Raw genomic sequence first — 25,040 nt, forward strand, 5'->3', positions numbered from 1 at the left:
TGTTTTGGTGTAAAAGAGGCCAGTGGTCAGTGCCTTTATTAACAGACATACAGATTCATTTAGGGCATATGTCCAAACGGAATGTCAGAAGAGCATTAATGAGAAGAAAGGCCAATATACACTTAAGCCCATTTGAAAAATATTTTTCTATAAATAAAAAGGCCAAAGTGCACATTGGCCTTTTTAACCCATGTGTGTTTGTGACATTGGCCCCCCATCAAGCAACGTGTATTGGCATTGTTGTATAACATTGTGTTGACATTGTTGTGTAATTGTGTGTTAACACTGTATTGAAATCGCTTGTCGAGATTTTTTGTAGTGTTTGTTTAAACGCCAGTTTGACCATTGTTACAAAGGTTACAAGATGGCAACAAGAGGGAAAAAGCTGCTACAAATGGGTTTGAGAGAACCTCCAAGCCAAGGTAATAAATACTTGTATTATTCCTTTTACTTTATTACACTTGACACTTAAGCATTAGTTTTGTTTGCTTTACGCTATAATAATCAACATAAAATTAGCAGTTATGAGTACATGTGTGTTTTAAATAAATTATTAGCATACGCGTTCTCTTCAGGTCTGTCTCGGGAGCCCCAGCAACAGGCACTGTCGTGCACTGACGAACTATTTTTACAACTTAGTAATGAGATTGATGGTCACCAGCTCACCACCTGATTGTGGCGATCTAAATGACTTTTCTTTTGATGAGTGTTTTTCCTCGGAAGGTAATTTAAGCGATACAGGCAGTGAAGCGAATGGACAGAATGAAGCGAATGAAATGAATTGTCGTGAACACTCCAACTGAAATGAATGCTTTGAGTGAATTGAATAATGACGAAAACGAACAGGACAATTTATTTCAGGAACAAAATGCATCGACAAAGAAAAACCGCGGAAGAAAGAAGGCTGAAGGAAATATTACCAGAAAAAGGATGTGGAACCCAAACTCGTGGGCAAGAGTAATAAGGAAGAAAAGAAGAAATGCAGGGTTAGAATATAAAAATGCTACAGGAAAAACGGTTAAGACCAAAGGTCTTAAAGCAGCCTGTACATTTAGGCTGAAGTGTTTTGAAAAAAACTATGTTTGCAGACTATTACTCATTAAGTAAGGAAGCAAAAAACCAATTCATAGCAGGATTCGTTTGTGAAAAACGTAAAGCTCGCCAAAGATTACGAGATGGTAGAGAATTGGAGAGTAGGCGAAAATTCACTTGCCTCTATTCACTACCTAAATCTGGTGAGCATATTGCAGTTTGTCAAAAAATGTTTTTAAATACACTTGGCGTCACCTTAAAAAAAAGTCCGAGTTGTAACGGAGAAGAAAAGGAAATCGAACTCAGGTATGTGTGCTGAAGGTCTGCGGGGAAAGCATGGGAACCAGCCAAAAGTGTCTCAAGAGGCACGGAAGATTATTCTCGATCATATACAGATGTTTGCTGCCATTGAATCTCATTACTCTCGTTCACATACTGCAAGAAAGTACCTTTCACCCGATCTGTCAATTTCTAAAATGTACAAACTATGTGTGGACTTTTGTACAGAGAACATCATACCTCAGAGTAGGTCTTTCTACAGGCAGATGTTTGTGGAAAATTTCAACTATCAATTTGAAAAGCCCAAAAACGATAGTTGCGCAAAATGTGATAAATTTGATATGATTATTAAATCTACCGACCAAAAAGAAGAGCGAATAAATGCTGAATAGTTAAAAATAAACACCTTGAATTTGCCGAAGATGCGTACAAACAGGATATAGACAAGAAGTTGTATTTGAAGGATAAAAAGCTAGCTGTCGTTTCCTTCGATTTGCAAAAGTGCCTTGCAATGCCGTTTTTAGTGAATGGAGTACCGTTTTACAAGAGGCATATCAGGACCTGTAATCCCACAGGTAATCAAGCTAATACAAAACGAAAAATTTGCTTCATTTGGGAGGAAACCATTGCCAAACGTGGTAGCCAAGAAATTGCTTCGCGTCTGATGAAGTACCTAAACAATGTATTAGACAAAGAAGTATCAGAAGTAATATTCTACAGCGACTGTTGTCCAGGTCAAACAAGAAATATCTTTGTTAGCGCAATGTTCCTTTATGTCATGCAAAAAGTCACGAAAAAGGGCATACACTTGTTATCCACCATAAATTCTTAGAACCAGGTCATACTCATATGGAAGATGACACAATTCATACCCTTATTGAGAGAACAAAGGAAAAAATCTGTAGACCCCACTGAAATTCCAAGGGATTGGGTGACCTTCATCAGGTACATACAGTGTGATTCAAATCTTATTGTATTCGAAATGGAGCAAAGGGAGTTGTTTGATCTCAAATCCCTCATGAAAAACATCTTCATCCACAGGACTAAAAACACCGAAGCGGAAACTGTGTATTGGAACAGTGTTAGGTGGGTTAAATATGCGTTTAATGAAGATTCACATGGCAAGTTGTTGTACAAAACCACTCTTCAAGATAATGTACAGTTCAAAGTATTGGACATAAGTAGAAAAAAAAGGGAAACGGCATGGGAGCAAATACCAAGCTAGCCTGCAGCCTGTATCAAACCAACCACTTTCTCTGTCAAAAGAAAGACCCGCAAAGTATGCAGGAGAGCTTCTGTGAATCAGTAACTATAAAATACCCGTCAATTGAAGCAGTGTTGTACCATGTAACTCTTTAACCAGCCCTGGAATATAAGTTTAATAAATTTTTGAAATTGTGGTGTACACTTTATGTGGATTGTAGTCGGCAGTGATTTTTTGAAATTTCAGGAATTACTCTGCAGCAGAAGGGTTCATTCCAAATGTGAAAAACGGTTCCAAGGAATTAACAATCTACCATGAGTAAAAAAAAAAAAATTCGAATTCGAGATAATATTGCCATTACTGTATTTAATGGTCAACGGTTACAATATTACTCTACTACACGGCCATAATTAGTAAGTTAAATCAAACTGAGAACAAATATTATCAGAAACCAGTTACAGGTTAAAAAATGTTTTCCAAACACAGGCTGTTGGCAATTAATACATTACAGAAACTCAGTTAATTTTCAAATATCACTATTTCTGTGTAAAATGATCTTTAGTCTTAACGTACAAGGTGGTGCACCCCTGACGAACTATGGCTTAACGGTTCTCACGTTATTCAATTATTTTTAAAAGTTATGGAGAATCTTACTGCTTGTAAAACACATTAAGCGTCTGTAGCAGTGTAACGTGGCAAAAGTTCAAAAATATTGTTACAGGTAAAGGAGGAACCAAGCAGAACTAATCGGAAGCACCCTAAGCTTCTGTAATTCGTCCACTAAAGAAGCTCCTCAGTCAATCCTCTGACCAATTCCTGAATATTATTAGTCCGATTCGGACCATCACAAATTCGAAACAACAGAAGAAACAGAAGAAATCAAATTCACAGCTGTGCATTTTCTCACGATTTCGATTACAGACCGCCAGAATGTTACAGTGATGCTCATTAAACTTCATTGGCAGATGCTGTAACTGATGCGCTGTACATCAAATGCGAGAGCTTACGTTCCACCTGGAGCCGAGTAACACATTACGTCCTCCCAAAAACGCCTCGCGAAGTGACATGACAAGAAAATCAGATGAATTAGAGGTCATATGGAAATTTCAGCTGGATTACGTCATGGTCAGGCCGAGATTCCGAAATGACATACTGGAATGCAAGGCATTACGAGGAGCACAAACAGACTCAGATCACGATTTAGTAGCGGTGAAGAGTAGGCGTTAAAAGAGACTACTCAGGTAGACTCAGCGCGTAGGTAGTCTGATGTGAAAATACTAAGAAATGAAGAGACAAACTTGAAGTTCTCTGATACTAGCGATACTGGAATAATGAATGGCTCCTTACGCAGTAAAGTTGTAGAGGAGAAAAGGGCATTCACTGAATGAAGGCTTTCACGACCGGGTGACATTGCTGTTGATATACTTTCCGGGATGTGTGGTCGTGGTCCAAGAACTTTTCTGCTCCTTACGTTTCGTCCAGGACTGCGCTGGACTTCCTCAGAGGCGCTGTTCAGTCGGCAAGACTCTGCGGAGCAGCGCCTCTGAGGAAGTCCAGCGCAGTCCTGGACGAAACGTAAGGAGCAGAAAAGTTCTTGGACCACGACCTCACATCCCGGAAAGTATATCAACAGCCGCATTCACAGAAGTTGGAAAGAAAACCATTCGAACAAGGAAGGCAACTGCGAACAAACAACAGATGATAGATCAAACACTTCCGCTGATCGATGAAAGAAAGAAGTAAAAAAATGTTCAGGGACATTCGGGTATACAGAAATACAAGTCACTCAGGAATGAAATCAGAATTAAGTGCAGAGAAGCTAAGACGAAACGGTTAGATTAGAGATATGAAGAAATCTGAAGAGAAATGATTGTCGGAAGGAGTGACTCAGCTTATAGAAAAGTCAAAATAACCTTCCGGTCAGAACAACCTTCGGTGAAATTAAAAGCAAGATTGGTAACATTAAGAGTCCACTGGGAATTTCACTGCTAAATGCAGAGCAGAGAGGGGATAGGTGGAAAGGGTACACTGAAGGTCTTCACGAGGAGGAAGACTTATATGAAGTGATAGAATAAGAAACAGGAGTCCACAGGGAAAAGACAGAGGATTCACTATTAGAATCAAAATTTTGAAGTGCTTTGAAAATCTTCAAACATGATTCAAATGGCTCTGAGCAGTATGGGACTTAACATCTATGGTCATCAGTCCCCTAGAACTTAGATCTACTTAAACCTAACTAACCTAAGGACGTCACACACATCCATGCCCGAGGCAGGATTCGAACCTGCGACCTTAGCAGTCGCGCGGCTCCGGACTGAGCGCCTAGAACCGCTAGACCACCGCGGCCGGCTTTGAAAATGTTAAGGTCAGATAAGGTAGAAGGGACAGATAACATTCCATCGGAATTTCATGGGGTGGAGTGATAAGGGATTGTAGTAGCAACAAAATGATAACTCACGTTGGGCTGCTGAATGTGTGAGTCTAGCGGTATACCCCTGAATTTCGCATACTCACACTATTCCGAAGATTGGAAGAGCTGACAAATGCAAGAATTATCGCGCAGTCAGCTTAAACGCTCAAGCATCCAAGTTGCTGTCAAGAATAATGCACAGAAGAATGGATAACAAAATTTAAATCGTTTTAGAACACCATCAGTGTGGGTTTAGAAAACGTAAAGGCACCAGGGAGACGGTTCTGACGTTGTAGTTGATAACGGAAGTAGAACTAAAGGAATACACTTTCATAGGATTTATCGATCTAGAAAAAGCGTTGGACGATGTAAAATGGAGCAACATTGTACAAATTCCAAGAAAAATAGGAGTAAGCTATAGGGAGAGAGGGATAATACACAATATGTACAGGAACCAAGGGGGATCAATACGACTGCTCTAATAAAAGAGGGTGAAAGAGAGGGACTTAGTCTCCCGCCCGTACTGTTCAATATATACATAGAAGAAGTAATTGAAAGCTAAGAGGTTCAAGAATGAGGGCAGGTTCAGGGTGAAAGGATATCAATGACACTACTGTCCTCAGTGAAAGAGATGAAGAATTGTAGGATCTGTTGAATGAAATGAACAGTCTAATGAGAACAGAATATGGATTGAGTGTAAATCCATGAAAGAGGAAAGTAATGAGAAGTACATAAATTACAAAAGCGATAAAATTAATATCAGAATTGGTGATTGCGAAGTAGAGGAAGTTACGGAATTGCTCTACGTAGGCAGCAAAATAACACATGACAAACGGAGCAATGAGGGAATAAAAACAATCTAGCACAAGCAAAGAGGGCATTCCTGGCAAAGAAAAGTCTGCTAGTATCAAACACAGGCCTTACGTTGAGGTAAAATTTCTGAGGATGTACGTTTGGAGCAAAACATTATGTGGTAGTGAAACATGGACTATGGGAAAACTAGAACAGAAGAGAATCGAAGCATTTGAGGAGTGGTGCTGCAAAAGAATGTTGAAAATTAAGTGGACTGATAAAGAAAGACATATGGAGGTTCTATGCTGAATCGGCGATGAAAGCAATATATGGAAAACACTGACAAGAATAAGGGACAGTATGACACCACATCTTTTAAAATGTCAGGGAATGATTTTCATCATAATAGAAGGAGCAGTAGAAGGGAAAAGCTGAGGAGGAAGACAGAAACTGGGATACATGCAGCAAATAATTGAGGATATAGGCGGAAGGTTCACTCTGAGCTATGTTTGACATTGGAGAGGAATTGGTGGGGGGACGCCTCAAACTGGTGTAAAATTTTGGTTATGTTACATTGTTTTAAATACACCTGAAACTTATTATTATCATTCAAAATCAAGTAAGGCTTAACGTTAATCGTGTTGAGGGTAACATGTGATACTTCAGCGTTCCAAGTAAGTGAAGATTCGCTATGAAAGATGTGAAGAATCTGATGATTTAAGATATCCTTGAATTCTCTGACTGTTACATATATGAAAAAGATGATGATGTTCAGAGTCAAACAGCACATTATTGACACTAGTTTGTTTCGTAGGTGACATTTTGGAGATGATCGTTAAAAACCATGAGAAATTCGCCCTGCATCACTTTGAAGCTTGATTTGAGAGATCCAAGAACCTTACTTAGAATGCATTGGATTAGATCTTCAGCCACTCTTTCATCTGACTAGAATAGAAGGAATTTTTCAGGACAGATTAAATTCAATTTTTTGAATCATAGGTGAGCAGATGGAAGAGAAATTAGAAATTGCGAAAGAAAAATCATATTGTGCTCTTCCAGCCACGTGGCTTTAAGCGACAATAACGAAAACAACAGTGAATGTTTGTTCATCTGATTAAGTATTTACCCAGTACTCCTTTTCACGTACGAAGAAAAACAGGTGCGTAGGGAAGAGAACAGGGATGTCTAGTTCTCTCCAAAAACTACATTAACTTGTGGTGTGCGAGTCCGAGCACAGGGGAAAAACTTGCATTTGGAGGCAGCAGTATCCATATTTTACTGTTATCGAAACAAGACACTTAACTTGGAGTGTACAATTCGGCATTTTCCTAATAATGGCAAAACGTCAAAAGATTTCTTTAAAAATCTAGTCAATAACTACAATTTGATGGTAACGCCGAGGATCATATAGGAAAGTACTTGACGGTGAAAAAATTACGACAGGTGAATAATCTTTTGGAAAAATAACGTATATGTGATGGAACCAAAACTAAATAAAAACCTGTGATTTGAACACAAATATAATACGAAAATAGCTGCACAGAATGACGTGTTTTAGTGTAACCCATTACTATAAATCGTGAGTGCAATACAACACAAGCAATTAAAAATGAAACAGATAGATATTTCAATGTACATTAGGATTCAGTATTAAGTGATCCCTACTTTTGAGTTTCAGAGCAAGAATGCACTCTCTATTTTCCACCACACACCACACATTTTGTTGACACAGAAAAAATCTAGCTGGGGACACTGTGGGTTTATATGTCTTTTGGGTCTGCAAGTTGATGCTGGCGGTTTTATAGGTGTCAGATCGTTTTACACAACAATGAGATAGGCACTGAAATGATCCAAGAAGAGGGCGCTGTGTCGCTTTGTGGGTTGTCACTAATGTTGAAGAATAAATGTACAAACAACGGAGGTGCTGGTAAGATATTTGGTGGCAGCAAAACTGTTTAAAATCTAGAGCACGGCAATAAAGTCTTCTGCGTTGAAGTGACGATACGACTGCATGCTTATAAAGGGGCGTTTCACTCAGCGAGATTTGAAGAGGCAAGCCATTTCAAGCAGCCTGACAAGATTGTCGAACGCTGTGAGATCGAAACACTCATTAAAAGAACTGTGGAATAATAATGCAGAACGACTGATTAAACTCACAACTGATTTTTCAAGGACATAATAAATTTGCGTATCCCGTTATCTGTAATAGAGCATTTTAAAATTTTTGTTTAATTTGTTATATAGTATGTGAGTTACGAATAATAAGAATTTACATGCGATTTCAAGTCCTGACTTACAAAGAAAGGCGTTTCTGTTGTTGTCAAATTGTTGCTGATTATATTTTACGTTAGCTATGAGTATTATTTTTTTATTTTAACTATAGGCCTATTTCAGTCATGTTATCTGTAATAGAGCATTTTAAAAATTTTGGTAAATTTGTTATATAACATGTGAGTTACGAATAATAAGAATTTACATGCGATTTCAAGTCCTGACTTACAAGGAAAGTCGTTTCTGTTGTTGTCAAATTGTTACTGATTTTTTTTATATTTTTTATAATATACTTTATATTTTATAATATATTTTATAATATATTTATAATATAATATATATAATATAATATATTTTTTATATTTTACTTTAGTGTAGCAGTAATCATCATTTTCGTAGTTTGCTCTGACTTTTCGTTTATTAGTGGTCAGAAATAAATCTCAGTCTCCAGTTGACATTTAGTGACGGCAGTTGTGCAGATTTGAACAACAGACTGAAGTTTATTTCTGAGCACTACTAAATGACAAGTCAGAACAAACTGCAAAATTAATTATTGTTATTAGGTTAACCCAAAGTATAATCAGTAACAAATTGATAGCAACAGTAACAACGTCATTGCATGGAAGTCAGGACTTGAAACACATCTAAAATCATATTTTTCATAAACCACATGTAATACAAGAAATGTACCAAAATTTATAAAACGTTAAATTACAGCTAACCTGATGATGGTTATGTAGCTGAAATAGGCCCGAGGTTCAAATAAAGAGCAATACTCATAGCAGCGTAACTGGTTACACAAACTTTTTATGTCCTTGAAAGAGATTCATTACGCAGCAGTCCCAGAGGATTCCAAAATAATTTTTCATTTGATCGCAAATTCAAATACTTAAATACTGTTTTAATAGCACAAAATACTCCACTGTTTTCCCGAAAAAAGTAATATTATCATTTCACAAAGAAGTGACAAGTAACGTAAGCCTATACTTGGCTAGAGTCCAGATATCGGCACATGTGCTCTGCAGAGTTATACATCCATTACAACACAAAATGAAAAGCTACAGAAAAAATAACAATTCTTTATGAATTTAAAAAGCTTAAGAGAGATAGGAACTCACAAGTGCTTCGTTGCAAACTGGAAGTCGTTTCCTCCGATATCTCTGTTCATTAGTAACTCAGGAAATCTGTGTTTGAGGGAGAAGTATGCGTCTAATCCCAGTTTCACCTTCTCCATGCTGCACTTGGAGTTGATGTACATTCGTTCAATGAGGGCGTCGTCTGGAACACAGATTTCCCGTAGTGATTATGAAGGTAGATTTTTACAAGGATATTAAGGAAACACAAAAGGGAAAGGACTCTCATATCGACAGCAATTTTGCTATGCAAAATTTCGTATGATGGAACTGTTAAGACGTCAGCTTTTTTTAGTATGTGGTATTTGTATGGTCCCATAATCCCTTTATTAAACTGAAGTCACAAATTAGTATACAAAACTGTAAGTATTTGTTTCACAGTGATCAATAAAAGAACCTGATCATCTGTAATGAGATAAGGTTCAATTACTTCTGCACTTGTTAAATGTGTAATAAATTGGAGCGATTTTCAGATAAAATAATAATACTAAGACAATGCTGCTATAGACATGGTAATGAAAGAGACAAATAATATTCAGATGTACAAAGCATTACATCTATGTAATTATACCAGTAATGGTGATTGTATGACCATTACTCAGGCGTAATATATGGCCTCTACTGTGACAGATGTACTGACCTACAGCGTCAGGTAGGTGTGGCTGCATCCTGAGCCACTCTCGCAGTGACGTCACAGCTGTCTTGATGTCCTCCTCGTTGGTACCCAGCTGCTTCCTGACGTACGCCACTTCCTCAGGTGTGATCACCAAGTATTTACCGGTGTCTGCCATTGCTCTAAAACAGGAGTAGACGCAATCGCTTGAAACAGAACACCAGTTCTTTAATAGTAAAGCAAGAAGGCGTTTTTGACATACAAGCACTGATTGCTTAAAAGAAATCGAAGAAGGAAGATTAGAGTTCTTGAAGTCGGATCAATAAGGTTGAATTGTTTCAAGTATCGGGAAGAAAATCGGCCGATAGCTTTCAAAGTCATTTGCCTGGAGTGATTTATGAAATTCACAGAAAACCTAAATATGGATGGCCAGGCTGCTTTAAGTTTCTTTTGAACGAATCTACACTCCGGTATTATTATCCATATCTCATTGTGAAGTATGCGTCTTGGGGTGACGGCGCTGTATTCCTACTGAACGTCTCCACTGAAGACAGCTGTAGGACGGTAGAATTTTCATTGGACTAAGATTGCGTTTAGGAAACGTAATAAGTTTAAAATAACTGAATGAAGCACTGTCAGAGACGGTATACAATACTGTGGCGGGGACGTTGAGCAGATCAGTTTCTGCACAGGACCGTGAATATGGAAACTAAAAGAAATCTAGCCTAAGGATATAAGATAACATGAACAGCAGCAGAAAATAGTAGAGTAACTTGGTTGGTAATTTGGGGGACGGAACCAAACAGCGACGTCATCTGTCCCTTCGGATTAGGGACATTTTAAAGGATCCATCCCAGAATTTGCCTGAAGCGTATAGGGAAATCACAGGAATCCTAAATCAGGATGGCCGGACACGGGCTTCAACCGTCGTCCTCTAGTTTACGAGTCCAGTGTGCTAACCACTCTCGACCTTTGTCAGTACGGGAGAAGGATTCCTAATGAATAGGAAGATAGGGCAGAGAGTAAGTCATTCTGAATGGTTAGTGACAGGATTTTCCTCATCAGAATCGATATGAAACGAACGCCAATAATGAAGAGCAAACTGTATAGGATTATTCCTAGGAATACATGTGGAAAAAATGGTTCAAATGGCTCTGAGCACTATGCGACTAAACTTCTGAGGTCATCAGTTGCCTAGAACTTAGAACTAATGAAACCTAACTAACCTAAGGACATCACACACATCAATGCCCGAGGCAGGATTCGAACCTGCGACCGTAGCAGTCGCTCGGCTCCAGACTGTAGCGCCTAGAACCGCACGGCCACTAAGGCCGGCCCGTGTGGAAAGAAGCAGGTACTAAAGTATTGTGGAGTGATGAGATCTCTAAGTGTGTACTATAGAAATAATGAATACCACAGTAGGCTGTTTAGTTGAAGAGGAATTTACGCATTTAAAAAGGAAACCATAGTAACTGATCAGTCAGATTTAGGTAAAAGGAACGTGACTGTGGAGACGCCTTGTGTCAGATGTATTTCAGTTGATCAGTAACAGAAGGAGGTACAGACTTCTCAGATTACGACAGATGTTCAGCAATCAAATTCGCTAAGGCATAAGATAAGTAAGAAGAGCAGAGAAGCCATGATGAAATAGTCACAGGAAAAATGCGAATAAATCGAGAGAAGAACAGATTCAGCTTACAGAAATGCCAAACAACCTTCGGTGAAATTAAAAGCAAGGGCGCTAGCATTGAGAGTGCTATGGGAATCCCATTGTTAAACGCAGGGAAGGGAGCGCTTAGGTCGAATAAGTACACTGAAGACCTTTACGAAGGGGGGAGTTGTATGGTGGCATGGTAGAAGAAGAAATGAGAGACGACATGGCAGGGTATTCAATAACAGAGTTAAACATAGCTTTGGATGAACTGAGATCTACTAAGGTGGAAGACACCGATAAAATGCCTACGGAGTTTCTAAATTGCTAGGGAAGTGACGACAAAATGACAATTCAAGTTGCTAAAATCTGTGAGTCTGCAGACCGAAGAAAGACGAGTAGTAGAAGTGAGATTGACGTTAAAAAATACCGGAACTGGGGGACCAAAAAGTAGATAAGGCGAAGGGGTCTGTTGCCTTAGAGGCAAAATATTATATGTCGATAAGGCAAGGACGACTCAAAGAAGTAGAGCACGTAGGCAAGGAGAACATCCGTGCTTAAAGAATTCTACTGGTATAAAACATCAAACTTAACTTAAGGGAGAAAATTTTCAGAACGTATAGAAGGAAATCATAGATTGTTTCTAAGGCAGAAAAGACGGGAATCGAAACGATTGAGTCATGTTGAAAATTAGATGGACTGAGAGGGAAAGATGAGTTTTCCCGATGAATGAACGAGGAGATAAATATGTGGAAATCACTGACAAGAAGAAGGGACAGGGAGATAGGACATCAAGGAATAACTCCCATAGTACCTGAAGAAGGTGTAGAGGGTATAAAAAGCAAGGGAATATATAGACTGTCATACACCATAAAACATAAAAGGAGTGCGAAGATGTGATGTGCATATACAGGCAAGTAAATGATTAAAATTTCAGAAATATTGAATTATTTATTCAAAACTGAATAAACCAAATACGTTTTGCTTCACCTCTTTGCTTGCCTTTACATGTACGTCACGTCTACCTATATTGGTCGCACTCGGATGATTCCTTGGCGGTTCGTCGTATTTTTTTTTCTTTTTTTTTTTTTTTTGTCGTAGTGTGTATTTCGAAGGAATATTTGCGGCTGTTGATTCTGTTACTCTGAGATCAAGAGTTTGACGCAGGAGAGGAATTCGTGACAGGCTGCGTCAGGCCAGTCAGAAGACTGGTGACATAGAAAAAAATTTAAGGAAATTAAATTTTCCTTTACCAACAAATTTAGACTGCATTTCATCGACAGCTGCAGAGATGGTACGTAAATTCTATGGAAGGTTAATTGAGATAAGAATTCTGTGCTTAACAAGGAACGGCAACTTTTCCGTGAATCACCTCAAAACTTGGCAAACATAAAACTTTCCGTGTGGCTAATTGAACGAAAATGTAAACAATAATTTTATGTGTAATGAAGAGACAAGTTCTTTTTTTAAGAGACAAACTCTGCCTTAAATATTATGAAAAATCTCAAATCAGTGCCATCAGGGCTCAGCATTTACACTCCTGGAAATTGAAATAAGAACACCGTGAATTCATTGTCCCAGGAAGGGGAAACTTGATTGACACATTCCTGGGGTCAGATACATCACATGATCACACTGACAGAACCACAGGCACATAGACACAGGCAACAGAGCATTCACAATGTCGGCACTAGTACAGTGTATATCCACCTTTCGCAGCAATGCAGGCTGCTATTCTCCCATGGAGACGATCGTAGAGATGCTGGATGTAGTCCTGTGCAACGGCTTGCCATGCCATTTCCACCTGGCGCCTCAGTTGGACCAGCGTTCGTGCTGGACGTGCAGACCGCGTGAGACGACGCTTCATCCAGTCCCAAACATGCTCAATGGGGGACAGATACGGAGATCTTGCTGGCCAGGATAGTTGACTTACACCTTCTACAGCACGTTGGGTGGCACGGGATACATGCGGACGTGCATTGTCCTGTTGGAACAGCAAGTTCCCTTGCCGGTCTAGGAATGGTAGAACGATGGGTTCGATGACGGTTTGGATGTACCGTGCACTATTCAGTGTCCCCTCGACGATCACCAGTGGTGTACGGCCAGTGTAGGAGATCGCTCCCCACACCATGATGCCGGGTGTTGGCCTTGTGTGCCTCGGTCGTATGCAGTCCTGATTGTGGCGCTCACCTGCACGGCGCCAAACACGCATACGACCATCATTGGCACCAAGGCAGAAGCGACTCTCATCGCTGAAGACGACACGTCTCCATTCGTCCCTCCATTCACGCCTGTCGCGACACCACTGGAGGCGGGCTGCACGATGTTGGGGCGTGAGCGGAAGACGGCCTAACGGTGTGCGGGACCGTAGCCCAGTTTCATGGAGACGGTTGCGAATGGTCCTCGCCGATACCCCAGGAGCAACAGTGTCCCTAATTTGCTGGGAAGTGGCGGTGCGGTCCCCTACGGCACTGCGTAGGATCCTACGGTCTTGGCGTGCATCCGTGCGTCGCTGCGGTCCGGTCCCAGGTCGACGGGCACGTGCACCTTCCGCCGACCACTGGCGACAACATCGATGTACTGTGGAGACCTCGCGCCCCACGTGTTGAGCAATTCGGCGGTACGTCCACCCGGCCTCCCGCATGCCCACTATACGCCCGCGCTCAAAGTCCGTCAACTGCACATACGGTTCACGTCCACGCTGTCGCGGCATGCTACCAGTGTTAAAGACTGCGATGGAGCTCCGTATGCCACGGCAAACTGGCTGACACTGACGGCGGCGGTGCACAAATGCTGCGCAGCTAGCGCCATTCGACGGCCAACACCGCGGTTCCTGGTGTGTCCGCTGTGCCGTGCGTGTGATCATTGCTTGTACAGCCCTCTCGCAGTGTCCGGAGCAAGTATGGTGGGTCTGACACACCGGTGTCAATGTGTTCTTTTTTCCATTTCCAGGAGTGTATAACGGATGTTAACGGTGCGCTCCGATCTGTTGTTTTCTTTTTTTTCCATTTCCAGGAGTGTATTTTCTGCGTACGGGGTTGGCGACCGCGGAGTTCCTGAGCAGGAGACTGGCAAGCATCGATCACCACAAACTCTGGGAGTGCTAGAACGACTACTGTGCGACGTAACAGTCGAACATTGTGGGCCACAGGGAAGTGTAATCTTGGCTTGACCACTTGGATCGCGAGGATGGTATAAACATCTATAATAATCCCTCCAGTCTCAAGGTGTGCTGCCCGCTGATGAGATGCGTTCTTGTTGAGGTGGAGCTGTCGTTAACTGGCAAAATGAGGTATTTGCCCATTTCAGTTGTACGTTGTACAGCTTACTTAGACAAGGGGAACGGATGTACCGTTGGTGGGCTTCTGTAACCAATCTAATAAGTGGACTCGTGTAACCGGGCTTCCTGATTCAAGGATTCTTATTTTAACAGCAACAGACTTGATGCTGTCAGTCATAACGTTCTTTTATAGTTAAAGAAAATGAAAGAAAAGAGAGGACGTGAAGGCAACTTTGAGATAATTTCCACTTCCTACACTGAAAAGGCTTTACAGAGTTTTCCTTTGTTAGCATTTTCTTACGGTAATGGCCTTGCCGCAGTGGATCCACCGGTTCCCGTGAGATCACCGAAGTTTAGCGCTGTCGGGCGTAGTCGGCACTTGATGGGCGACCATCCAGGCCGCCATGCGCTGTTGCCATTTTTCGGGGTACACTCAGCGTCGTGATGCCAATTGAGGAGCTACTCGACCGAATAGTAGCGGCTTCGGTCAAGAATACCTCCATAACGATCGGGAGAGTGGTGTGTGCTGACCCCAACCCCCTCCTATCCGTTTCCTCCACTGAGGACGACACGGTGGTCGGATGGTCCCGGTAGGCCACTCGTGACCTGAGGACGGAATGCTTTTTTTTTTAGCCTTCTCTGATAATATTGGTAAAAATGTGTATTTAAATTTCACATTACCTTAGAACTGATCGTCATCTTGTTTCACATGTCTTAAACTGGATCATACATGGAGTATTTATTTTGCCGTTGCCTCTACGTAACTACGTCGCAGATTTGTCCTTCGTTATATCTGTCGGCAATATACCGCGTAATTACACCTCATACCTATGATTATATCCCTATTTTATCTAAATGTCTTAGCACCTTAGTGAATTTCCTTTGTCAACGTTGTTGTACTACTGTTTTGTATTCAAGATTTTAATGTTTTCCCTTAGTAACAGTTACGGAGTCCAAAATCATACATAAGCCTCACGCTACGTATCATGTGGTTTATTATCAGGTGTTGCACAGATGACCTTCTGTGATATTTTACTGCATGTATGGGTCGGGGAAGTTATGGTAAAACTGAGTAATGAAGAGTTGCCTCTTCGTCACCTACGTAACAAGCTTATGGGGCTCTATACTCCGCAATCTCGTCGTCTGCTAGTTTTCCGCTGTGCAACAATGTTGTCAACAAATATTACTATGCGACTACTTTTCTTGTATATGACGTTGCACAAAGGTATAATGTTGGAATACGACATAGGTTGAAGTGTTAAGGACATGTTTTTTTACTTACTGTTGAACTGACTGTTTTTTTTTTAGAAAATGTTTTTGCATCTACCTGCCACAACAGTATTTTTAAAACTGTATACCTGTTACCACTTTCCTAAATTACGTATTTATATTCCCAGTTGACGATGACATGAATACGCAAGCAACCTCTAGCAGCACTAAATCTCAACATCCTCTCTAGTAACTATCACTGCGTCTTAGTTCAGCGGCGCTCTTCCATCGGTGATGTACTCTGTGATCTGTAATATGGGACTGATGCACTTGGCGAAACATTTTCTATGTACTGGTTTTAACTGAGAACATATTGTACTAGTGGTAACATCGATACGCCGGTGTATCTTATGTCAATTGTTCGTGTAATTAAGATATGGAGAACATTCATAGCGCAATTTGAGCACATTTATAAACCCTTACTGCTGTATGTGTAATAATAATAGAATCTATGTATTATATTTATGTCGTGTGTGGTAGTTCTCAAACTGTACTATGTTTTACACTTTATGCTGACGATTCACAGAACGGTTGATTGTAACTGTTTTTATCGAAACTGGAGGTTATAAGTAACTGTCTTAAATGTGTGATCTTGGTTGAGAAGTTGTCTTTATTCGAGCTGCATACTTACTACTAGCTTACAAAAACAAATTAACAGGTGGCTGCTACATCTGGCCTTTCGATCCGCTTCATACCCCTGTGTCTTATCACCCAACAGCAGAAAGACATCTCATCCCCCAGCCTTTGTAACTGAAGAAGGGTGTCTAAGATGTTCTACTACACTGAGTGCATGCAAATATCGCAGCGAATGGTGGGAATTCAGGGAGTCGGAACAGGCGAGGAATTTAGCAGCCACGACACATCTCATCTGCTCCAGCACACTCAAGGTCGTGAATAATTCGGCATCGAAGACAATGAGATCGGGAGCCAGCTGAATCTTCACGACTCACCTAGGGAAAATAACAGACGAGGCAATGAAATGCCCCTGTTTAGACCCATCCGTGATTGTAGGTGCATAGTTGTATCGCTCATTTAAAATGACGGAGAATGTTGTATTAAAAATGCTGTACGGCATGAACTAAAAAATCACTCTGGGCTTCTGCAGTGACTGGGGTAGCTGTCGGTTAAAACTCTGAATCTGAGCCTTTACTTGCCCCACACAAACCGGACTCCAATCGTCTCGCAGGTTTCAAGTGGCCTCTTTCTTCGTGGACGACTGGAGGAAACGTGTTCCATAGCTGGACGAGTAGCAGTATGATACACTTGTGCATTCGGAGCAGAGAAGATCTTACAGGATTGATGCAGCGTGAGCAGTTGCCGCTGGATGGAAAGTGTTGATTCTCCGGCCTCAGTACGGAGCACCAGCTTGAGTATGGGGCTCGTACTGTGAGCACCCGAGCCCGTCTGATACCCTCGAGGTTGACAGCGTCAAGGATCTTCGGGTAAAAAGATATCGCTGAGCCATATATCGTACACCCATAGTCCAGCAGCGATCTCACGAGAGCTCTATAAAACTGGAGCAGACGCTCCCTGTCCTTTGCCAAAGACCTGTGGCGAAGGTACTTTAAGCTAGCAGGGAATTTTGAGCTCTTGTTCTCAGGTCCTTTCGGCGTTGTAACAACGACAATTTCAAATAAAAAATAATGCCCAGAAACCTTACAAAGTTTGCTAGCGATAGAATGGTGTCCTTCATATGCAATCGCTTAAATTAAAATGTCGACAGGAACGATTACAATGAACATACACACAATTACCTGCTGAAAACGTAAAACTATTCTTGAAGCCTACTCTTCCACCATCTTCACCGTACGTTGCAATTGGAGAGTCACTGCTGCAATGTTGGAGGAGGAACAAAAAATGCAAAATCGTCCCCATATAAGGAGCATTTTACAAGACTCCTTACTGTAGACATGATGATTTTTTAGTCTACTCCAAAGACGGTAACCTTTTAAATATTCTCATGGGGGACGCCCATCTTCTGCTCAAAAGTATCTGACAGTAAAGCACCAACTCAGTATCTAAACAAGTCGTGAGATTGTAAGGACCCAATGAAAATGGGGAGGTAGCCACGGAAGACCCTTTGGTGAAGCTGTCCAAGAATAGTGTTTCCAGGTAGTTTCTTACGCCTTTTGATGTCATAGGACACATCTAGACAATGCTGTTTAAGTAGGAAAGCCCTATGGATATCAGTAAGAGTAGGATCACATTGTCGACAGTGGATCGCCATTTCCTGAACCCCCACTGACAGCGGCAGAGGAGCTGGCTGATCTCTAAGACCCAGACAAGTCGTCAGTTTACCATTAGCTCCAAGGCCTTCCCTACATAGGTGACGCTTTGTTAACTACCAGGACACGTCCAGTCGTTTGCTGACTTGAGCAGAGCCTTCTTTCATTAGATGGGAAACTGGCCCGACAGCCACATCTAAGTCTTGAATCATGATTGGAAACAGTATCATGAGCCTCAGTCAGTGCCGAATCCCTCTCCCACGTGGAGAATGGGCAGTTTTAGGGATAAGAATTGTTGGACCTGAAGTTCAACTCAGTCCTCTCAATGGTGGCACGACCATGGCAGAACAATGGATCCAGGCTGGCAGTGGCAGTAATCAGAACAAAATGCTCTGTCATCATGCCATCATCTGGGTGATGCTTCTCGCTGAACTATGTCCCGTTAGCTCTACTGATCTTGGCGGTGCTTTTAGAGGGAGTGCGAGCGCTCCATCCAATAGTAAGAGTTCCTGGAATGAAAGTCATCAAGAATTTCCCATTAATCCGAATCTACAATAGCCAGAGAGTAGAAAGAGAGGTCGATGGCTGAGTATGAGCAACTAGCAGAGTTGAATGGATAGGACAACCATTGTTTGGTTACATAGCTCTGGAGAAATCATGATATTCTCAAAACTCGGCCCTTGGGGCAAGTACAGCGGAAGCTCCACAATATATAATAGACAGTAAATTCTCGTAGTAAGAGAAATCAAGGGGAAGGAGTTATTCTATAAGATTTCTGAGATACTCAGATTCTATAGCTCCCTCAGATGGTAAATGCAGAGACCAAATAGTAATCCACTGACCCACATGAACTTCAATGGCTACTGCTTGTAACGAAGAGGAGAGTGGTGCAGGGATGTACAAACTCAGTGATACTTCCCTTGGAATTTTCCCAGTAAGGTCATCCTTGCAATAAAGGGCTTGGATTGCAACAGGTGCGTCCATATGCTTTAAAATGCATTTCTTGTGAACAAAAGCACAGGGGATGTTCCTGTGCTAGGAATTTCGATTCCTCCAAATGGGTCCGGAACCCACCGATGTTCTGCTGTACTATGGGCGCTATCACGGTGTTGCACTTTGAGTATCTCTCCATTGGGGTGAGGAGCTGGCAACAATTTTAGGTTCAGTCTTGGGGTGAGGTGGTTGCCCTTGGCAGTCATCACATAGCATTAGCAAACGAAGTAAAACCGTTAGCACGAATGACATCGACATGGAATGACGATATACCATCTGTTTTCACCTGCAAAGGGAGCTTTTTGTTTGGTTTTTGGTCTGGGAAGGCTTGGCAGGAACTACCACAGTAGTGATGGTGGCAGTGATAGACTGTTCACCAGATCTTAGCTCTGGAGGTGCTGAAAGGTCTGCAGTGTCCCGACATTCTAGAGGGGGCTGTTGACTCTGAAATAACTACAGTTGAACAAGTGCACTTTTAAACGCAGTTAGCAACCTCCATATGTATAGAGGTATCTGCTATTGGAGGAGGCTTTTTGAGAGCTGAAGACATAGTGAACGTGTGAGGCTTCATGACTTTTTTGGCCTCTCTATACGGATACACCACGTTGTTTTCAGCTCCGGCATCTTACGTTCTTCAAGGCAAGATATTGCTGCAGTCCCTAATCCACACAGTGATGCCCAGAGCAGTTAATATACTTCGGAGGAGATGAAATACCGAATCGTTCATTAGTGATCTTACCACATTTGCCGCAAGTGGCCAAAAAGTGTAACTCTTTTTTACATCATGAAATATTTGAATGACATTTTTAACTGTAAAATTTAACTGGCCATTAAGGACATTATTGCTGTGTCGCTTCTTATGACCATAAAATTTTTAAGTTTCAATAAGATTTCTCTCTTTAGGGGTACTGTGAAGAATTTTCATGTTGTGGTTGATGCTGTGCTTGTGCTTCGTCTCTCAGATGATCATCATATGCGGCGATACACTGATCAGCCAGAAATTATAACCACCTACCTAATAGTAGGCGTGTCCTCCTTTGGCACGGACAACAGAGGCGTCACGTCGTGTCATGAAAGCAAAGAAGCCCTTCCAAGTCGGTGGAGGGAGTTTTCGCTGTATCTGCTCGCTCACGTCACCTAATTCCCGAAAATTTCTGGGAGAGGGACGATGAGCTCTGATGCCATATTTATTCGTATTCCTCATGTTTTCCATCGGATTCAAATCTGGTGAGTTGGGGGCCCAGCAAATCAACTGGAACTCGCCACTTGATTCCAGGAACCGCACCATCACACTCTTTGGCCTTGTGCCATGGTGCGTTGTCTAGCTGAAAAATGCCACTACCTTCGGGAAATACGATCATCATGAAGTGGTGTACGTGATCTGCAACCAGTGTACGACACACCTTGGCCTCCACGGTGTCTTGCGCGATCTCCACTCGACCAATGAATGCCCAAGTGAATGTTCTTCAAACCATAATGAAGCCGCCGCCAGCTTGTCTCATTCCCGCAGTACAAGTGTCAAGGAACTGTTCCCCTGCAAGATGACGGATTCGCGCCCACACATCGGAATGATGAAGAAGGTATTGTGACTCATCCGACCATGGAACGCTTTGACACTTCACCAACGTCCAGTTCTGATGGTCACGTGTCCATTTCAGTCGTAGTTATCCATGTCGTGGTGTCAACATTGGCACACTCATCGGTCGTCGGCTGCAGAGGCCCATCATTAGCAGTGTTCGGTGCACTCTATATTCAGAGACGTATTTAATCTACCTAGAATTCAAATCAATTCCGCCACATGACCGATTTTACCAGTTTGCGCAGCCTATAACATCCGGCGTTGTAATGATGGATGGCAACGCAACCCCACGACGTTTGGGCGTAGTTTCACCGTGGTTTGGCCACGTGCTGAAGACACTCAACACAGCAGTCCTCAAACACCCGAAAAATCGTGGGGTTATCGGAATGCTATTGCCGAATATCGGGGCAACAGTAGTCTGCCCCCGGTCAAACTATAAACAGATCGCGCACCTTCCCTATTTTACACACCGACAGCTTGCTCGCTGCTACTACATGCACCTTGCGTGTGTCCAGTCATTCATCGACAGGTGATGATGCTTTCTCCTGAACAGGTTTATATCGATACTAGGTCGGTGGTCATAACATTCTGTCTGAATAGTGAATGTTTTCCAGTATAGAAATATATGTTCTATATCTGACAAAAAAAAGATTGACCCACTTGACATATATAAAACCCTTTACACTGGTTACGTTCTAGCTTATACGTACCACACTTCTCACATTTGTCACTATTCTCTGCGATCTCACGGCATAATTTAAATTTTATAAGTTCTGACTGCTTGGAAAACAATTGAAATATCACATTTAGATAATTTTTGAATACAGGGTAATAAATATAAAATCAAATAGGGGTAATGCCGGGGTAAGATTAATAATGAATAAAAAAATAGAAGTGCGGGTAAGCTACTACAAACAGCATAGTAAACGCATTATTGTGGCCAAGATAGATACTAAGCCCAGTTTATATGCTTACTAGCTCTGCAGATGACGAAGAAATTGACGAAATGTATGATGAGATAAAAGAAATTATTCAGATAGTGAAGGGAGACGAAAATTTAATGGTCATGGGTGGCTGGAATTCCGTAATAGGAAAAGGAAGAGAAGGAAACGTAGTAGGTGAATATGGACTGGGTGTAAGAAAAGAGAGAGGAAGCCGCCTGGTAAAATTTTGCGCAGAACATAACTTATTGATAGCTAACACTTGGTTCAAGAATCATGAAAGAAGGTTGTATACATTGAAGAAGCCTGCAGATACTAGAAGGTATCAAATAGATTATATAATGGTAGGACACAGATTTAGGAACCAGGTTTTAAATTGTAAGACATTTACAGGGGCAGATGTAGACTCTGACCAAAATCTATTGATTGAGAACTGTAGATTAAAAGTGAAGAAACTGCAAAAAAGATGGAAATTTAAGGAGATGGAACCTGGATGAACTGACTAAAGTAGAGGTTCTACTGAGTTTCAGGGAGAGTATAAGGTAACAATTGACAGGAATGGTGGAAAGAAATACAGTAGAAGAAGAAAGGGTAGCTTTGCGGGATGAAGTAGTGAAGGTAGCAGAGGATCAAGTAGGAAAACAGACGAGGGCTAGTAGAAATCCTTGGGTAACAGAAGAAATATTGAACTTAATTGATGAAAGGAGAAAATATAAAAATGCAGTAAATGAAGCAGGCAAAAAGGAATACAAACGTCTCAAAAATGAGATCGACAGGAAGTACACAATGGCTAAGCAGGGATGGCTAGAGGACAAATATAAGGATGTAGAGGCTTATCTCACTAGGGGTAAGATAGATAGTGCCTACAGGAAAATTAAAGAGACCTTTGGAGAAAAGAGAACCACTTGTATGAATATCAAGAGCTCATATGGAAACCCAGTTCTAAGCAAAGAAGGAAAAGCAGAAAGGTGGAAGGATTATATAGAGGGTCTATAGAAGGGCGATGTACTTGAGGACAATATTATGGGAATGGAGGAGGATGCAGATGAAGATGAAATGGGAGATATGATACTGCGTGAAGAGTTTTACAGAGCACTGAAAGACCTAAGTCGAAACATGGCCCCGGGAGTAGACAACATTCCATTAGAATTACTGACAGCCTTGGGAGCAGTCCTGACAAAACTCTACCGTGTGGTGATCAAGATGTATGAGACAGGCGAAATACCCTCAGACTTCAATAAGAATATAATAATTCCAATACCAAAGAAAGCAGGTGTCGACAGATGTGAAAATTACCGAACTATCAGTTTAATAAGTCACGGCTGCAAAATACTAATGCAAATTCTTTACAGAAGAATGGGAAAACTGGTAGAAGCCGACCTCGGGGAACATCAGTTTGGATTCCGTAGAAATGTTGGAACACGTGAGGCAATACTGACCCTACGAGTTATCTCAGAAAATAGATTAAGGAAAGGCAAACCTACGTTTCTGGCATTGGTAGACTTAGAGAACGCTTTTGACAATGTTGAGTGGAATACTCTCTTTCAAATTCTAAAGGTGGCAGGGGTAAAATACAGAGATAGAAAGGCTATTTACAGTTTGTACAGAAACCAGATGGCAGTTATAAGAGTCGAGGGACATCAAAGGGAAGCAGTGTTTGGGAAGGGAGTGAGACAGGGTTGTAGCCTTTCCCCGATGTTATTCAATCTGTATATTGAGCAAACAGTAAAGGAAACAAAAGAAGAATTCGGAATAAAAACTTTGCGGTTCGCCGATGACACTGTAATTCTGTCAGAGTCAGCAAAGGACTTGGAAGAGCAGTTGAACGGAATGGATAGTGTCTTGAAAGGAGGATGTAAGGTGAACTTCAACAAAAGGAAGACGAGGATAATGGAATGTAGTTGCATTAAGTCGGAGGATGCTGAGGGAATTAGATTAGGAAATGAGACACTTAAAGTAGTAGAGGAGTTTTGCTATTTGGAGGGCAAAATAACTGATGATGGTCGAAGTAGGGAGGGTATAAAATGTAGACTGACAATGACAAAAAAGCGTATCTGAAGACGAGAAATTTGTTAACATCGAGTATAGATTTAAGTGCCAGGAAGTCGTTTCTGAAAGTTTTGTGTGGAATGTAGCCATGTATGGAAGTGAAGCATGGACGATAAATAGTTTGGACAAGAAGAGAATAGGAGCTTTCGAAATGTGGTGCTACAGAAGAATGTTGAAGATTAGATGGGTGGATCACACAACTAATGAGGAGGTACAGAATGGAATTGTGGAGGAGTTTGTGGCAGAACTTCAATATAAGAAGGGACCGGTTGGTAGGACAAGTTCTGAGGCATCTAGGGATCATCAACTTAGTATTGGAGGGCAGCGTGGAGGATAAAAATCGTAGAGGGAGACCAAGAAAGGAATAGATGAAGCAGATTCAGAAGGATGTAGATTGCAGTAGGTACTGGTAGATGAAGAATCTTGCACAGGATTGAGTAGCATGGACAGCTGCATCAAACCAGTCTCAGGACTGAGGACCACAACAACAACAGCAACAAATTTTCTGTTAGAATTTGTTAGAAATTTTTCCTTTACATACTATGGGTTTCTTATTTTTTATTTACTTCAATCTTATTTTTGTAGAGCTTACTGCTGTTATCGCTATTAAGTATCTGTTTCATTTTTTTATATAAGTTCTCGACTAGTTGGCTATTATATCCGTTGTTCAATGCAACTCTGCCTCAAGGTACGTAATTCGGTGGGTGTAAATTCTGGTTCTAGTGGTGATTTAAGGATTCTGTGAATCATGGAGTTAAAAACGCATGTTTATATCGCGTGGGGTGACAGTAAGGTGCCTTTATAATGGAATAGTTATTCTTTCGTTTACAAGAAATGATGAACTTACGCTCACCACATTTAAATAATGAGTTCTGGGTAATTAATGCTTTCTTTTTTTGCTGTGTCTTAGGTAAACTGAATATTCTTGTGTATCTTATGTGAAGCTGTTAAGTAATCTTGCACGACCTCCCCGTGCGGCGTGGCGGGATTTTTTGCTTTTCCCGTTCGTGGTACCGCTAATTAGATTTCACCTTCTTCAGAACGTGTTCTACTCGAGGTCGCTTCACTTGGCAACGTAGATACATACAAGCTGATGTAAAAGCGCTGCCAATCAGAATGCTCGCTCATGATCATACTCGCGCCAAAACTGCCCTGCACCAAACCTTACATACAGACGCATCTACGTCATTTTGATATACGAATATTAAAGTAATGTTTAATAAACGAAAACGAAAAGGCAATAAATCTGGAAATATTCTTTAGATACCGATAATACTCCAGCTGACATTCTGGCTACTCTGTTACAATAGCAATCACAC

General features: G+C 41.3%; 1 protein-coding gene across 3 annotated transcripts in view; it reads right to left on the reverse strand.

The window, feature by feature from the left end:
* LOC126259252 (clavesin-1-like) overlaps positions 1-25,040 on the reverse strand; it is a 261,047-nt gene that overhangs the window by 25,178 nt on the left and 210,829 nt on the right. For 2 of the 3 annotated variants that reach the window (XM_049955882.1, XM_049955879.1), the window contains exons 2-3: positions 9,762-9,916; positions 9,107-9,266 (exon numbers count right to left, since the gene is read on the reverse strand). In XM_049955882.1, the coding sequence (XP_049811839.1) occupies positions 9,107-9,266; positions 9,762-9,912 (311 nt within the window). In that variant the 5' untranslated portion in view covers positions 9,913-9,916. The remainder of the gene's footprint in view (positions 1-9,106; positions 9,267-9,761; positions 9,917-25,040) is intronic. The other variant, XM_049955880.1, reaches the window with a different exon arrangement.

This window comes from Schistocerca nitens, chromosome 5 (genome assembly GCF_023898315.1).
Source record: "Schistocerca nitens isolate TAMUIC-IGC-003100 chromosome 5, iqSchNite1.1, whole genome shotgun sequence".
Classification (NCBI taxonomy): domain Eukaryota; kingdom Metazoa; phylum Arthropoda; class Insecta; order Orthoptera; family Acrididae; genus Schistocerca; species Schistocerca nitens.